The sequence below is a fragment of the Puntigrus tetrazona genome, unplaced genomic scaffold (genome assembly GCF_018831695.1).
Source record: "Puntigrus tetrazona isolate hp1 unplaced genomic scaffold, ASM1883169v1 S000000456, whole genome shotgun sequence".
Classification (NCBI taxonomy): Eukaryota; Metazoa; Chordata; class Actinopteri; order Cypriniformes; family Cyprinidae; genus Puntigrus; species Puntigrus tetrazona.
Window position 1 is genome coordinate 352,939 of NW_025048098.1, and position 18,799 is coordinate 371,737.

Genomic DNA, 18,799 nt, shown 5'->3' on the forward strand with positions numbered 1-18,799 from the left:
ATAGAAATGATAGAATCACGCTGGAACTACTTTTTATGAAATTTTTAAGATACAAGATTGACATGCTCATAAAAAGCAGTGGGTCTGAGTCAGATATGGAGCTAAGTGCGTGTGTAGGTTATTGTTGTACCTTATTGGGGTTACTGGCGGTGATAATCCAAACGCACTGCGAGTTACTCTCATACTGGATGGGGAAATTAGGCGATGTAAACGTTCCTGAAGGGCCGAAGAGGTTCATCCCGCATGTTTTCGCTGCAAAACAGAGAAAAACAAAGCAGCAGTCATTTATAATGAATTGGAAATGACTAACATGCACACAAATGAACTACTTTAAATGAATGTATTCGTCAAAATTGTCTTTCAGCATTTATTCACACTCACGTCCACAAAGACGTGCATTCTGTTTTTCTATATAATAAACGTTTCTATAAAAGCACTATAAAATGCACAAGGTTTGGACGTCATCGGTCATGAATCACGTTGCACTTAGCAGTAAATAACGGTCCACTTTCGCTGTATGAAAAATGGGGTTTTGCTGAGGGAAATAATAGCGTTTTTTAAAACAACGGCAATTCAGTTTCAACATTTGAGTGAAAATGAATATTCTGTAATCAGTACCGAGAGTCGGTAATATTGAACTGTGGTATTCTGAGACATCGGTAGATCTGACGTTTGCTCTAATCCTGCTCGGAGCAGGGTTTATTGAAGGCAGCGGGCTAACCTTTACAGACGGGTCTGTGGTCACTCCAGGCCGCGAACACCTCCGCGACCCTCTGACACGTGATGCTCTTGGATCCCTGAAGCACGTGGTCTCCGTCGCAGGTGAAATGGACCGTCGCGCCGATGCTGCCGCGGTGAAGAGAGAACAAATACGAAAGCCAGAGAATCGATGAAGGAATTCTTCTCGAGCGCCTCCCACGCGTGCCGACAGATTGATCAGCGCTGCGTGTCGCGGCCTCATGTCAGAGCAAATGTCAGCTAGGAATATAATCAGGGATTGCGCTGCTACAGAAACGCTAAGGCATAGCCATCCTTCAGGATATTGCTTTTTCTTTCCATCGCTAATTTCGACCCCACGTTGCAAACATGTTAATAAAATACTGATTTTTTGCTGATAAAATAGCAATGGATCGTTTGCGAAAATATGCATCAGTTATTTTCATTCATTTTCGAGAAAATAAATCATTAAAAGTTTTTTTCCTTTTGCTAATTTCACTATAAATGTGCCAGTTTTGATAAAAAAAAATTCAAGCGATTGTTAACCAAATAAAATAATATATATGATAGCAAAATATCAAATTTAATGTGCAATGTTAAAGTATTTTAAATGCATGCATTTATTTCATTACTCAATCATTTAATTATTTTGGAAAAAAAATCGTCAGCAAATAAAATGTAATATTATTAATATTAATAAAATACTATTATTTTTTCCGCTAATTTAATACAAATATGTTTCCTACTATTGGTAATATTTCACACGAAACAAAAATAAAATCAAATATACTTTTTGCTGATTTATTATATGCAATTTATTACTTACAACTCGTATTTAATATTACAGAAATATTTCAATTCACGTATTATCTATGTAAATCAAATAAAATTTACATTGAACATGCAATCTAATGGCAACGTGTCAAAAACTTCAATAATTTTGGACACTTCGACAGTTTCAACTTGCAAAGAATCTATGAAATGTTTTCGTTTATATGCTCTCGAAACATTTTAAACTACAAGCGCATGGTCTGATTAATATTCATCAGCTATACGATCACAACTGCATGGCCCCATCTTCAAACAAAACCGCGTGAACAGCCTGCCTACCTGTAATCAGTGCCAATGCGTTTGCCGTTCTCCGGTTCCCCGGGGTCCGGGCAGAAGTTAGAGACCTGCTTGACCATCCCTTCATTCACTGTGGGAGAAGAAACAGCATATGGAGAAACAAGCCAACACAAAACCGCCACAGCCTCGGTTATCACGCGCAGACCTTCATCCTCGATCAAAAGAGAAGTTGGCGCGATATCTCGTCCATAAATAGGTGTTAGCTTGCGATAATTACCACAGGAGGCGACGTTACGCGGATAATTTAAGGGAAGCGTTTAGAAAGGGGGTGTTTGGCAGCGGACCGGGGTCCTGAATGAGACCCGATAATTCACTCGTAACTCATATTTCCGAACGCGCGATGCAGACTCTGTGAAATAGAGGCTCATAAAAATTCTATCCAGTTGTAATTAAGTGTTTGGAGTGCTACATTGTCGAGGGTGAAATGAATCATTCTGCGTTTCACTGCGACGCCGGCGCACGTGGAGCCATAAAAAAAAAAGGACTCGTTCACTTTCGCAGCGCGCGCAAATCATTTCCGCAGATAGCGATCGGGCATTGCGCGGTATCCAGGTTAGGCCGGCGGTTCGGATGGCCAGTAATTAAACTCAGCTGGAGTGAAATCCAGCCACCTGCGTGCCCTTCTGAAGCCGCTCGCTTCACGGATCTGACATTCTCTTCCGAGGAGCTTCTGTGGGTGAGGGACCTGTAAGTCAAGCTAAGCTCAATTAATCAAAATGCAGATTTCGGTTTCGTTGGATGCTCTAATTTCCTTTGATCCGTTCGCTAAACGGCAAGCGAGGGGATTACAAATATGTGGCATTGTTCGTGCTTTATGAATCACGGGCTTTGAAGGTGTAGATGCGGAATCACCGGCGGAATATCATCTACAGAATATTAAACAATTAACGGGGATGCACATCTGAAAGAAATTAAGCAGCGAAGAGCTTTTTATGACATTAGAGCAACGGTATTAACAGCCGTAATTACGCGGCAGAACTGGAGAGCGGGTCTTAAAGATGCTTGCTTTCTACTTGAACAAGCCTGCATAATGAGTTACACGGCATAAAATTGTTAAAAGCTACATTTTCGAGGGGTTGGCGCTAGGTATGCCATGAGACGGCCAAATAAAAATTGGTTGTTTATGGCAGCAAAATGTATCGTCAAAAAATGTGTTCGCCCAAATATGAAAATACTGTGATCATTTGTTAGCAAATTGCCAAATGGCTGCTGCATTGACTCCAATGGATACCAGCGACTGTTCGGTTACCAGCATTCTTCAAAATATCTTCTTTTCTGCTCAACATACGTTTTGGAACGAGTAAACAATCACAATTTACACTTTCAATGAAGCCTGTACTTTTAATAAGTTATAAGGGTACTCTTAAGGCATTATAAAGAATGCATAATGCATTATAAATAACTTTATAATATGTTGTATCATCTAGTAAGATAAGTAGTCTTATGAATGTCTTATAATACTTATTTGTGATTATAGCTTTTAAGAGTATGATCGTTTACAACACAATTAACGCGATTCTTCACTTAAGTTACAATGGATTATATTTCTCATAGTCGTAATGCATTATAATCATACATATACGGTTCCTCAACAGACATATTGAGAATAAGATACTTTGAGATACTTCACAGGAAGCCTAACCAATCACAAGATGCTGTGAGGTACTGTGCAGATCTTGAATAAACAATGCCAAAATATGATAAAGTCCATTATAAATGAAGTGGATTTAATATGGTGTTCATTGTGTGTTATAAATAATAATGCTCTTAAAAGTTTGAATCACAAATACATACATATTATAATGTATTATTGCATTTATGATAATTCATAAGATGTTATAACACATAAGGCTTTTTTTTATAATGCATTAATTATAACACCTTTAGAATACCCTCATAATGTATACATTTTGGCTTCAAATGTTACCGAAATTTCATTTTTGTGTAAACTATCCTTTTTTAAAATCCCTGACAAAATCAATTTGATATGTTTGTCTGTATTTAGATACTCATGCTATATAAAACAAGATCTCGGTCATACTATTACTAGTATTGGTAGTCAAGATGCCATAAGCATCTGACATTATGTAGAATTGACACCTAATTCTTCGAGCTAGGCATTGCAGTTAAAATTCAAAGAGAGGTTGGACAGGGTTTTTTTTTTTCACCTGACCCCTCCTTCTCAGACTTGACGCACACGCAGGTTGCCAGATTGATGACACCAACAGAAAAGAGAATATATGCGTATACACTCAATTCTTGGAGATCCACAGCTTCGTTCAGTTTAGCTAAACTCTGCAGAGCTGTGGCCCTCCAGGAATTGCGTTTGAGACCAATGGCTTAGACTAAGCCAGTATTAGGCCATAGTTCAATTAGGACATTTAAGTATTTTTTTTTTTATAAACATGCCTCAGAGAAAAAGACGAAGAAACAAAAAACATTACTGTGCATCTTAAGAAAAAACAAAGGCACTGACATGTCTTAAAGTTTTTTTTTCAGTTGAAACAGCTCAGATTTGCATTTAGTCTAGAACTAGGCTTAAGCACTATCTGTAAAAAAATATAATGAAATTTCGCAATACATTAAAAATGTATTTTAAGCAAAAATATCTTGTATATAGTGATATATATTGTTCTTGTGAAACAAACTGACTCATATCATGATATATAAGACCCTTACATAACAGAACTGTTAACTTGTAAAAATGCAACTCTGACTTGTGTATTTAATTTTACAGAAAAAGAAACACACTTACTTATTGAAAATTTACTTGTGTTGTCCTTCCCAGGTAATAATTTCACTCCCCTTGATTTAAAATCTCCAGATCGTTTCACTGCTCGGAAAGGGACAAAAAAATGGCAAAATTAAGCATTTTCGTTCCGTGTGGGCGAGGCTTAAAAAGCCTGTTGCAATATTATGCAAGCAAAAATATATCTAATAAACCTACTTAATTAAAAAACTATTTAGCAAAATGTGACAAAATGGTTCCTTGCGTGAAAATATAATTCTCTTATTTTTGCTCCTAGTTCTGCAATTCATCTCTTAGATTTGCTTCCAATCGCATTAATTGAAAATAACTTGTGGATCATGCTTTGATACAGGTTCTAACAGGTCATCTTCCGTTCCTCATTATAAGAAATCAAGTAATTAATCGTTATTATCAGCTGATTAAGATTAACAAGGTGATTAAAGATTTTTCAGATAGTGTAGCCTGCGTGTAATTACTTAGAGCAAGACGGTGAGTCCCATAATAGAGTTTTTCTCTTTTTTTGATGACCTGGACATGGTTTTGTTGAGATCTTCAGAAGCATAAAAAATATTACCAGAAACATATATATGTATTTCAAATGTACCTTGATATTGAGCACTGAATCCTTTATGCCGATGGCTGTTGTCTGTGACGAAATGAAGTCTTAGCCAGTTCTTGTTGCTGACTATAGGCACAGGAATATTAATTCCTGATAACCTGTGAAGAAGATGCAGAAACATCAAACAATTCGCTTGCAACTCTTCGTAATCAATACAGCTCCTACCTGATCTGGGAAAGACAAAAATCTACAAAATGGCTTGTGATTTAATAACGCAAAGTATCATATCAATAAAACGGCGCAAATTGCATCATTTAAAAGAAGTGTCACTTTCAGGCATGTAAATTATATTGAGCGCTTTTATTCATTCCGCTCCCAAGAACCTTAAGTTGCCTTCGAGGAAAATGATAAATGGTTCAAATATCAACACGTACCTAAACATTTCTTGTCAAAATTGAATGGTCTGAGCAGCTATCCACGTTCATTTCGTAGTGCTAAACTCTTACTGGATGTCAGCAATTGTAATTCTACTAAGTAGATTCAAGAGAAACATCGGCGATTAAGTCGATACTCGCGAAACGTAACTGACAATAAGACCGCTGAGCTTTTTTCTGGGCACAATAACAAGTTATAAACTTTATACTTTGAATGCATTGTAAGCTGCTTTGGATAAAAGGAAGAATGCATAAATGTATTTTTTTATGATATTATTAGACTGTACAGTGCCCGTATCTGAAACAGGCTAAATGGAGGAAGTATTGTTATAAAATGTGACCCTTTATAAATGACGGTGCTGTTTACTGAGATGCAAATGACGTAAAAACAGCCGTCAGCTGTTTGCCACTGACATTAGATCTATTGTTTCTTCCCATCTGCAAACATCTCAAGGACTCGACCGTAACTTTAAACCTCAGAACAGTTAATCGGCTGTGACAGTGGAAGTCTATACTAAAACAGGGCAAAAGAATTTCAAGGCTAAACCATTTCAGCCCTCACAGACTTTCCAGAACGACTGCAATGAACTCGAACCCACTCGGCCTCGCTGTCTGTCAATCATTGCCGGCCCTGCAATTATTCAAGTGAGATCCGACAGTGGAATGTGTTTTTTTTTGAAGAAAAACACAGTTCACACTCGAGTCTCAAACACTTGTCAGTTCTGTAATGTTGAAAAGGGCAAACGGGAGATTTTTTTTTTGTACATTTGTAAAACGTCAAGACATCAACCCACGTTAAAGCCTGGATCCGGCCCAAAAACTGACCTGAAAGATGCCAGATTGACTTTGAGTTCCCTACACACCGGTAAAAACATTTTGAGACGCACTTCAATTTTGGCACCAGCGACGTTAACCAATGACCCCACGTCATCTGCTGGTTTCACAAACACAACACTCAAACTCGCAGCCATGATACTAGGGCACTGTAGCTTTTTGCTTTTACGTTGCTATGTGGTTGCTAAAGCGTTCTGGACAGTTATTTATGAAATTTGATATGCTGAATCACATTACTTTTTGTGTATCAAGAAAGTGCCCCTTTTTATGGGTTATTTTGGTTTTGGGGAGTCCCTAACTTGCATGCGCAAGATAAAAAAAAACCCTTTCAAAGTCTTACAATGGCCATTTTTTTTTTTACCTTATTTGCTCAGTGAATTGGTCTTATCACTTCATTCCGACTGTAATTGCTCAAAAAGCAGTGTTTGTGAGTGCTGCTTTGTGTACAGCGTTACCATGGGAACCCAAATTTTTATTGCTCCAAAAGCAGCACCTAGTGGCAAAGAAAGAATCTGCATTTTCATTCAAAACAATGGGGAAAAGGCCAACTAGTGGGCAGGAAATATATTAATGTTTCATGCTACCGTCAACATTAAACAACTTGGAGTTTATTTAAAAAAATAACTCGCTGCAATGATTCAGAGTTTTGTTTCAGAGACAATACCTTTATAAACGATGCACTTTCCGATTTAAAATTTGCAATATTTTAAAATCCCTAATGGGGCGCTTTAAGCTGCAGTCTGTAAGTTTTGCCTTTCTGTTGCCATCTATGTTTGAAAACTTGGCATTCTGATGCCCTGAGGTGAATGTGTAGCAGTCAGTCACCGCACCAGTGCCAATCCTGCACTTAGTAATCAAAGATTCAAGTCTGAAAGTATACGACCCAAATAAGAATATTCACTGTATATTGCCATCTGAACAAGTAATAGGTCGGCCACACTTTACACATTACAATAAATCGTGCTGCTGATTGATTAGCCTGCAAATTATTACTATTGTGCTTCATTCTCTAATTATTTGTTAACAACATCAGTACTGAATGATTATGAGGATAGTGTGTATTAGTAGTAGTGTGTAGATTTCAATATGTATAATCGAATCACAGTCACATCATTCGAGTTTCATATCAAAAAATTATTTTAACCCAAAAAGCAAACTGCACTACCTTCAAACTGATTAATTTAAAATTAATTAGATTAATTAAACTTGAATCACTCTGAAACACTGTCCAACAATGACACCGGCAGGTAAATTTATATGCAGCGGGAAAGTGCGTCTTTCTTTGCCTCCCCTCAGCACATTGATTTTTAACAGATCCCCTACAGCATGCCTTGAGTTTGGATTGTGGAAATTCACATCAGAGAAGGCAATTTGATTAGCTGCGAGTGAAAAAATGAAATGGCATGAAAGCATTTAGCCAAACATAAGTTCACAAATAAAATCAATGTTAAAACTGTTACTACCTTGAATTATGCTTTTAATCATAATAAATGAATAGTCAGGAATGTCGCAGAAGCTTCGAGAATGTTCGCCAAAATACAAAAACTTATCTTCACTAAACCAGTGTTTCATAATTAATGACAGACATACCAAACCTTAATGTTTACCAAAAACTCAGACTTCCGGTTATAGAGCGGTACTGAGAAGACAAGTTAACGACCCTCCTGTAATTTTGACATAAACTTTGTTAGAAGACAAGACTAACGACCGGCTCCTGTAATTTTTAATACAAATAAAAGAAATGGAGGAAATTTTGACATAAACTTGATCCCCAGTTGCAGATTTAATGCACAAAAGACTAACGAGACGAGTAAAACTGACAAAGTCATGTCTGTGATTAAAGAGGTAAAGGAAGGCCAAAACAGCTGAAATGAAAAGCTCGTAAAAATTTCCTTGAATCACAAGTTAAAAACTGATAGAAAAGGTTGAGACTGAAAAAAAAGATGTAGCTCAGAGGATTCTGACTACATCAAGTTAAAAACTTAAAAGAAATGGAGGAAGATGACGACAGCGAGTCTACTAAAGTAACCGCGTCGATCCCCAGTAATGCAGATGTGTCACAAGGCATTAAAGAAATGGACAAACGTCTTCTGAAATCAAGGATGTTTGACACACAGGCGGTGCTTGAAAGCTTCATGGAAAAGTTAGTCACAGAATAAACTCAATCCAATCAGACTATTAAAAAGTCATGATCTAAGCGTGATTAAAGAGGACACATAAAGGTAGTTCAAAAGCTAGGAAGTCTAGACAAGAAATGAAACAATTAGAAGATCAAATAAAAAAAAATTGGAAAATAATATTTTACAGAAAATTACAGATGAAACTAGAGTGGAAGCAAAAGAGAAATTATTATTACTTAGGTCTCAATGAAATGAATTGTTTAAGAACAAGTTTTAAGGAGAAGAGATCAGGAACATTGGCAAACGTGGAGAGTTCAATGGGAAATATAGTTGATTCGGTTGAGATCAATGAAACATTTAGAACTTGCTATGAAAAACCCAGAGTGCTCACTAAATGGAGACATTCAGATTCAGGAATTTAGAGAAGGATCTAACAAGGAATGAAATCAGGAAAAGCAGCGGGCCCAGATGGACTTCCAAACGGCTTCTTTCTTTAAATGAGAAAAGTATATAAGCACCAAATACAGTCCAATCGATTAAAGAAATGGTAACAAATATGTTAATGTTTATGTTCATTCTGTATCTGTGTTCCTATAGTTCTTGTATACATCTGTAATTCATTCTATCTATTGTTTGTTCTTTCTTTCTAGTCTTCATTCTATTTTCATTTTTTCTATCGTTCTATCGTTTCATTGTCTGGATCTAATCAGACTCAGACTCCATTCAGAAATAGTGAAGGAGGAGTGAGTCATTTCTAGTGACCAGTATATAAAGAGTCTTGGTGGTGGACTCTTTTGACCACTAAATAATCACCCAAATACCCTAGCAACCACATAGATGATGCCATTGATGGCTTCTCAACCACCCACAACAACCTAGCATTGAAAACGTACAAATCCAGTTTGTTAGACTCACTATAGCGCCACCTCTTTATTCTCTCTCTCCAGGCAGGCAGGAGAAGTAAGAGAGAGGAGCTGTATCCATTTCCTGCATTCCATTGGTGGTTTGATTTATTTGTGTCTTTTCAATTACTATCTATTTTTGTGCTAGTGTTTGTGCAGAGGGTCAGCAAACAATAGGACACATGCAGTTAATGCTGTAGTCAGAGCTGGGCCTGTAGTCAAACGTGCTAGCGCTTTATTAATAGAGAAATGCACATTATGTTCTCCATAATGATAATGTTATCTGGCCTTTGCCGGCGGTTACACTGTTATTGGTCCTAATTCTCAGGCGCTTGTACAACTCACCTTTAGGGCAGAAATTTTGCAATATACATCTGTTATTTCAGACCACACGAGCCAAATAGCTTATCTCAGGGAGTACAGGCTCTGAAGCACCCGTCCCAATATGCATTCAGCATTGTTGGCAGTGTGAAGTCAAGCATCTCTATTAATATCAGTCACACTTAGAGTTAAGGATTTAAACTAACTCCTACCCATAAATATATTACACTTTGGAATATAACTTTTCCTGTACCGTTTGTTACAGACATGAATTACACATCACTGTGTGCTTGTACTTAGACAGACAGACAGATGTTTGAACGAAACAGAACTATAGAACGATAGAACGATAGAACGATAGATAGATAGATAGATAGATAGATAGATAGATAGATAGATAGATAGATAGATAGATAGATAGATAGATAGATAGATAGATAGATAGATAGAAAAGAACAATATATACAATAGAAGAATGATAAAACAGAAAAAGATTTATACAACAGAAGAATGATAGAACAATCGACTGAAAAGTGATTGATAGAACAATATATAGAACAATAGAGCGATATATAGAGCAGTAGAATGATAGTTAAAACGACAGACAAAGAGAGAGACAGACAGAGAGAGACAGATAGATAGAGGACATGTTTCTCAATGGAGTGACAATAAAAATATTATGCTATCACATAAGAACCGTTGGAAAATAATGATGCCAGTCCATGCAGCTGTCTGCTTTTAACCTTCTCCCAGCATGCAACACAATCTGCGTGAGTGTGTAGGGTTTATTTATTTATTTCCAGACAGTGTGGTGCAGGGAAGTGGGACAACTCGTGTATGCAGCGGGCAGCCGCAGTCACAGCGAGCGTGTAAAACCTCTGAGGAGCCAACCAATACAAAATACTTCATTCGGCCACGTCTCTCCGAGCGGCCTGTGTGGGGAAAAAGAGCAAAACCGCTCGCTTTAAATGATGCATAACCTTAACAAGAACACACCATTTGTCTTCCTCTAAGAATAAAAGATTTTCATCATCACGACGGTACGAAGAAACGCAGACACATCTGCTCCGTATCCCCAAAATACGCTCGAGTGTTGACCTTGAGGTTTGAATGACGTCTGGTTTGAGCTCAGATTCTGACTGAGGCTCGAGTACAAACACAATACTGACCCAGTTATGCTTGCAAAACGTGGCCCCAGGTGTCTCATTTAAGTCCTGTAGCATGTTCCATCTAAGACCAAAAGAAATGTAATATACTTTTTCTCGAATGCAGAACGCTCTTTCGGCCGAGGAGAGCAAGAGGAATGGCTTTTGTACGTCCTTTTCTGTGAGTGATTTGTAACTTACAAGATTGTTGTTTTTGCCCTTTCCAACATACACAGAAAGTATAGTAGAATTACATAAAGGTCATTCCGGCAAAAAAAACATTGATTTGTTTGTTTGGCTTGAACAATATTAGGGGGGAGAAGTTCATTCTGCTCCAACAAAACTTGGCTTCATTTGTCATGTTGCTTATAGAAATGACTTAAGCGAATCAATGAAGCAACCGACAAGCAAGGTCATCACCGCCACGCCAGGATACCGCTCGATGCCGTTCCCTGATCTTTTAACATGCACTTACAGTGTTTGACTGTCATTTCAGCATCAGCGGCAGAGTTTAACGCAGAGTATGCAGTGCTTTCCTGTGCCAAGACTCAAGTCGGTGGATTTGCAGAGTCATGCAGGCTGCATGGAATCAAGTTAAAGGCATCTGTTCTTATTTCTTAAGACTCTCACAAGCTCGCGCAGTCATTTCAGGTTTGATGGAAGTTTTGGCACCTTCTGAGTAGTTTCTTTGGACAATCTAACACATAAATCGCACATTTCCACTCCTCCGATTGTCATGCTCAGAATCATTTCCACACTTTGAAATTAAGATGTTGAACTTATCAATGCATACATTAATCCCGAACGGACTGGAAACAATCTGAACCGCTGTGTGGGAAGGGGAAAAAAAACACAAAGGGACGAAGGTACAGTAATTATGCAGCTATTTATAAAGAAAAATTGCATATGAGATATCGATCTGAGTTGGAACCTGTGGTTATCAACTGGTGGGTTGTTGCAGACAGAAGGGAAAAAAACAATGATAAATGCAAATAATGCAACGCAACTAAGCATGTAATCATGTATAATTAAGATAACAAAACAGACAGGCTTTTAAAAAGGAAAACAAAATGTTTTGCACATCTTTTGTCAACAATGTCAAAGGCTGTGCATCCAATTAAACTTCCAATTTTGGCAAATTCACCTGTAACTTTGTAGAAGTCAGTCAAATTTTACCATAGCAATGTGCACTTGGATGTGCAGATTTTATGGAGGAAAAAAAACTTTTTTTAAAACCAAGTAAATAACATTTATAGAAAGGAACACAACATGTCATTATGTAAATGTATAGGGAGCACAGATAGTTTATAGTTTGAAACTGCAGTCTGAAATGTCGGTAAATGTAAGAAAAGCTAGCCGAGCTTGAGGACACATAAGCACTGAGCGCCCGGCGTAACAAAAATCAACATATCAAATAGGCACTATATAAATAAACCACAGATATTTCGAAAATGATCAGGGTTTTGGGCAATGCCATTTCACAAGTTCACAAGAGCAAAAGAACGCATTTTGAGAAACGATTATTGTCTGTGTGAAAATTATAAATTTCGCTTTTTTTGTGTGTGTTTGCATACTTTGATGTAAAAAAAGCCAATGTATGAACTCAAGGACAGCAGAATGGAACGAGTGAAGGGGATCTCCTTGTATCAAGAAAAAGCGATGATTCTAGTCAACCAATCAGGTTCTGCAGTGAGTTTAGCTCCACCTTTTGCTGTGTTAGGTAATCTTACGGAAGAGTAGCAAAGAATGATTTTGGGACCATTGACAACGGAAAAGGACATAATTGCAAACCGTACAATCCAGAACCAGTGGAAACTTCTGCACACACTGCAAAAGTACTCTCACAAACGTCTAGAGATTCTTAAATCAAGATACATTTAATGTTTTGACAGTATATCAAAACAAAATTGATTAAAATGATGTAAGCTTACGCCTAAAACAAGAACAAATACCTGCCAGTGGGTTCAGAGAATCAATCTTATTTATTTCTCAAAAAGAACACAAGTTTGCATACCCTAGTTGTTCTTTTACCATTAACTTGTTGCTTATCCTGCCTATTATTAACATATTGGCTGTTTGTTAATTCTTATAAAGCACATATTGTGCATGAAATATTCTACATCCCTAATCCTACCCAGCACCTACACTTGTAATATTTAGCAGTTGTTATTGATACAAAAACCGCAGTTAATGGTACGTTGTTAATGGCGATGAATGTGACCAAATGACGAGAAGCGTGACCAAAATACATTAAGCAAATGTATTTTGTTTTAAAGATATTTAGATTGAAAAAACAAGATAAAAATTCTGAGAAAGATACAACACTTAATGCCATTACTTGATGAATTTAAGACTTTCTGCTCTGATTTAATGGGATAGTTCACCCAGAAATCTTGTCATCATTTACTCATACTTGAGTAGTTCCAAACCTGTTTTAATTTCCTTGGTCTGCCGAACACAAAGGAACTTTGTAACCAGGCTGTCACTATTGTCTTCCATAGAAAGGAAAAAATATGGAAGTCAATGGCGACCCAAAACAGCCTGGATACAAACTTTCTTCTAGAAACCCTGCAACAATAACTGACCGCAGAAAGCGGAATTAAGAACGCCGGTAAAACGCCACATAATCCAATATCGTACTCACCATATTGTTGGTGGATCAGATCCCTCGACTTCTAAAGAGTCGAGTTTGCTGTCCATCTGGAATTCAGTGAAGACCAGCGAGATGGTGTCTCCTGGATCGGCCAGGATGGTCCACGTACACTCGCCACTGCTCTGATAGTCCTTCTGAAAGTCTGGACTGGAGATGGTGCCGCTGGAGCCTCGGAAGGTCCCTCCACACGTGTCCTCAGCTGTCGACCAAACACACAGAAAAACATAAGTAAATATCATCCATAATGTCACAGTACAAACGGAATGTTTGCGAACCGAAGGCAATCCATTTTGTGAAGCTGCTCTGAAACATTAGCGCTTTATGAAGAAAACAGAGCAGCAAGGGGTCGCCCGACTGTTAGCTGCGAGTCAAAGGTCTGGTTTGCAAAGCAGAACCATTGACATTATGATTATGAAGGATAACGAGCATCACACAGCGAAGGCGAAGCTCTTCCAAAACAAATGTCGGTGTCTTTTTTAACTTCGCCAACACTGGATTGGATATTCGTCTGCCAGCAACACAATAAACGGCTATAAGAGCAATTATTGTACATCAGGTTGATCACGCTAATTGCTGGTTTTGTTCCGAGGAACAGAATGATTGTTTTAATGAGTGTTATATGGGTTTTGTAAGCATTTATTTTCCAAAAACAAAAATAAAATCAACACTTAATTACGCAGCCCAAGTCTGGCTTGAAAAGAGAGACAGTGTCAGATAATTAATCTAATTAGCTTCATACAGGATAAGAGGAAAGCGCCTTAACAAAACACTCAAAAAATACACTTACTGTACCTAATGAACGGTGTTTATATTTAAAATAAACATCAGCAGGATTTCAGCGGATGCAACATGGCGTGCAACAAATGCATTTGATTTTAAGCATATAACGGTTTAAAATAAGCATTTTATTATTTATTTACTCTCATGCTGTTCCAAACCCATATGTGATTGGTTTTTGTTTTTTGTTTTTTTACATGCAACTCAAAAGGAAAATGCTCTGAACTCTTTTACATGAAACAATCGCTCATAGCGAGCTGTCAAGCTGCACAACGGGACAAAATTGCAAGCACAGCAAAACCATATAAGTAAGATATGATAGATATGCATGAAAAAAAATCATCTATTTATTTATTTAAAAAGTTATGTTTGAGAGTACCTCTTTACAGTGAAAAAAAAACTGAATTACAAGATGTAAACTGAATTTCGAGGGGAAAACAACATTTTGAATCGATATCTTGTAATTTTGTGTCTTTGTATCAGCAATATGGCATTTTTTCTTCAAAAATTTGGAGTTATATCTAAAGTTTACATTCCAGAGTTCCAGAGTGAATTGTGAAGTAATTAGCTTATTTATTTATTATTTGATTTTTATTCAGTGTACATAAATTCTGATTTAAAGAAATAGCGATAATTCAAAGAGAAACTATAAGTTATCTCCAGAGGTCCACATCCATATCTGACAGTCAGAAAAAAAAATACCCGATTTGTAAATTACATTATGCATATTTAATTATTAAATATCATTTTTAATGCACATCACGCAAATGCGCATAGCAGTGCACGTCTCATTCATTACGAATCCATCAGACGGCAGGTGTATTTGCGTTTTCAGATGCTTTAAAGCAGCGGACCATCCATTACTAAAATTTCTGAAAGCTTCAGCTTCATATCTATTAATGTGTGCTGGCAGTTCATGTTCCCTAAGCTGCAAATTGCCTTATATGTCGGCATTTCTGCCCTAAAAAGCTATTTTAGGCAAACTCATGCTTTATCACAGGACTCTCTCGACAGCTCATGCAAGAAGAAAATAACGAATGAGCTTCAGCCGCACGAGGGTCCAGATCTGCGCCGCACAGCTGCTTAAAATGCAGGTAATGCAACATGTTTGCAAAGGTTGGTCACACGTAAATAAAAAAATAAAAAAAATTGACTAAACAGCAGAAAGTCCCACCTAAACCGCAGCTTATATTGGTCAAGGATTACCCATTTGGACAGGAAGAGACCATCAAATTATTGTATCAGATCTAATGCAACACAAAATTGGATTTCACAAAAAAGAAGGCGGACACACACACAGAGAGAGAGAGACAGAGCGAAGGTAGTTCAACATTGCAGACAAAGCATCAGCAAGCCAGCAAGTAAATCACCATATAGAATATTTTATTGAATATGCAGTTTGTATACTTTCTGTTAAGTATATTTCAAATTATAATCACTTGTCTTAGTTTATACTAGTAATAAATATTTCATATTTTATCAATAGGCATATAATAATTAAAAAGGTCATATAAATGTTCCAAATGAGCTGTTTATTAGTATAATATATGATATAGATTTTTGCTGAATATTAATTTAAATGTCTAATAGCCTACTTAAATTTCCATTAAAGATGTGGCTCAGAGACTAACTATATATATATATGAATTAAAATATTAAATTTAAAATATATTAAAATAAAGATTAAATTGAATTATATATATATATATATATATATATATATATATATATATATATATATATATATATATAATGTAACATTAATTCAATTTAATCTTTTATTTTAATATATTTTAAATTTAATATTTTAATTCATTCCTGTATTTGTGAAGCTGAATTGTTATTAAAAAAAAAACATTATTATTGTTTTGCCGAGTAATTGTTTTAGGTTTCTTTGATGAAATTTCAGAAGAACAGCATTTATCTGAGATAGAAATGTTTTGTAACATTATACATTTCTTCACTATTGCTTTTAATCAAAAATATTAGTCTCTGCTGTTACTGTTTTCTCAACTGTTTTAATTATTAATAAGATAAAATAAATATTTTTAAATATTTGAAAAATGTTACTGTTCACAAAGGTTTGACTGGTGGTGTGTATTTGTAACGACTTTAGAGGCCCTTTTATTTGGTTTGGCCCCTCAAAATGTCTGTGCGCGGCCCTGCATTTGACTAACATTTAACAATTAGCTAAATGCTAGTTGTTTGTGACAATATGGTCTGCAATAGGTCATGCCACGAGAACAAAATGCAGTGAATAAAGTATTTTAATTAAAACAATGAAATTTAGCATCGCAAATCAATAAAACCATAGGGCTGTTTTATTGCATTACTGCATTATTTTTTCATTCATTGGGTGTCTGTCAAGTATGCCTTACCTAAATTATGATATATTACGGTATTGCAGTCCATGCAAATAATCTTATTTGTAATCTTATTTTTTATTAAATACATATACTTAAAAATGGAAAAAGTTGTTTATATAAAATATTTTTTTAAAGAAGGCACGTTGGCCTTCACAAACAGTTGGAAAATGTTGGTCATCCAATTATAATCAAACTACTTTTCACACATTTTTCAAACAAATATAGTTTAAAAGCAAGCAATATTTATTTAAAAAATATCTAAACTATTTTTTTTTTTTTTTTTGAAAATAGAAATGTATTTGCAGGACTTATTTTAAAATTATGCCACGGTTTCCCCAAACTGTTAAAACAGAAATTATCAGACGATTATTGATCGTCCAAGTATTTAGAACTTCAAAAAATGTACTTTTCACAGACATCGTTCAGAAAAGTCGAATTTTCAGGTCCGCTCGATAAAATCCAGTTTGCTTGGTTTGCATTACCCCAGACAAATCCTTTCTTATGCTGCTAACCTGAGAAGATTTGAAAAAATTCAATAATTATTTTATCATCAAACGCTTCAAGTTCCAACCAGGTACCATGTAAACGCAACTTTGTTTCCAGGCGGACTTGACTTTTCAAACTCGTTCCTTAAAGTTTGATAAAGCTAGCTGTAAATCAGATCAAGAAAGCAGAGCTCGCCAGATCAAGAAAGTCCTTTTTCGGGTTTTGTCTGCGATATGGATTAGACCGAGCAGGTTAGCGAACTGTGGGCGGTCCAGGGGTGTGCCGTCTGAGACCGAGACTGTACAGAAGACCAGAAGAGGCAGTGACTTCAATGAACTCGGATCTGATGTGATGGGTACATGAAAGGTACTGGATAATAGATCGGTACATCCCTTATCCTCTCTCATTAAAGCCGAGCTCAGAAGAAGAAACATCACACTATGAGGGATTAATGTTGCTTTTCAAGACTTAATTTGGATTCTCATTATCTTTTATTCTGAAGGATGAACTGTCGTTTTTTTGTTCTTTCATCAGACTGGAAGTTCAACACTCCTCTACGAGCGTTGGAGAATCAACTCAAACCCTGTTGAATAAGGTTACGTTATCGCTTATATTAGCCCTGTCTGACTTTACAGCGGCTCCACGGAGTATTCTTGCATTTAAACTATAGTGAAGTGTGTCATTTTACACTTGTGTGACTTTATGCAGCCACTTAAAAAAGCACTTCCACAACAGCTGATTAAAAGTCACTGTTGAGAAGTTAGTTCTGAGAAGAGATCCAGCATAATTTGTTGTTTGCATCAAATTAAATCACATTCAGACATTTAAGTGCGATTTAATGTGCGAGTACTTTTTGGGGCCAGACATCAACTTATGTTATGAATATGCATAAATACCAAAAGATAGACATATTAGCATTACAAGCCTGTAGCATTTAGGCAAAAATTCATATTAAATGAAACGCATATATGTGATGTAAAATAATAATAAACACTTCATATTATATATATATATATATATATATATATATATATATATATATATATATATATACATATATACACACACACTGCAGGCAGAAAGTCGGTGTTTAAACTCCCGTTGGATGAATTTAAATACAGCTTGTCGTTTTCTTCCCAACTCTCAATTACGCAAACCTCACAGAAGCCGAATCCACCATCAGGTAATCATAATGATTATTAGAAGGACGCAGAGATCATGTACACAGGCCTACATGCAAGAACTGTGTGTTATGATTGCATCACAGGTGTGGAGCCGCACGTGTTCGCTCTACAGCTGAATCACACACCTGTGACACACTTATAGAGCACATAAAGAAATCAATAATCGCAATATATGAGATTCCTTACCGGAGGGTAGTTTATCTTCCCCTAGAAAGGCACATTGTAAGTCGAAGACAAAACAACTGGTGAAAATTGTTAGAGTGGGAAAGCGGGACTTTGTTTGGAAGCGCGAAGCGTTGCTCATAATTACGTTTTAATTGTAAATGTTGACTGTGCAGTTGAATTTATTCACATTCTGTGTACTGTTAAAAGCTGGCCAGAACATACTAGTCATTTAGTCAATTAATGAAGCGGCAAGCTTATG

The 18,799-nt window shown here is 36.4% G+C and overlaps 1 protein-coding gene across 3 annotated transcripts in view; it reads right to left on the reverse strand.

The window, feature by feature from the left end:
- The window catches only part of csmd3a (CUB and Sushi multiple domains 3a), a 228,751-nt gene that overhangs the window by 161,555 nt on the left and 48,397 nt on the right, over nt 1-18,799 (reverse strand). For all 3 annotated transcript variants that reach the window (XM_043231853.1, XM_043231852.1, XM_043231854.1), the window contains exons 5-10: nt 13,554-13,761; nt 5,199-5,311; nt 4,601-4,678; nt 1,828-1,915; nt 722-846; nt 131-252 (exon numbers count right to left, since the gene is read on the reverse strand). In XM_043231853.1, coding sequence (XP_043087788.1) covers nt 131-252; nt 722-846; nt 1,828-1,915; nt 4,601-4,678; nt 5,199-5,311; nt 13,554-13,761 — 734 coding nt within the window. The remainder of the gene's footprint in view (nt 1-130; nt 253-721; nt 847-1,827; nt 1,916-4,600; nt 4,679-5,198; nt 5,312-13,553; nt 13,762-18,799) is intronic.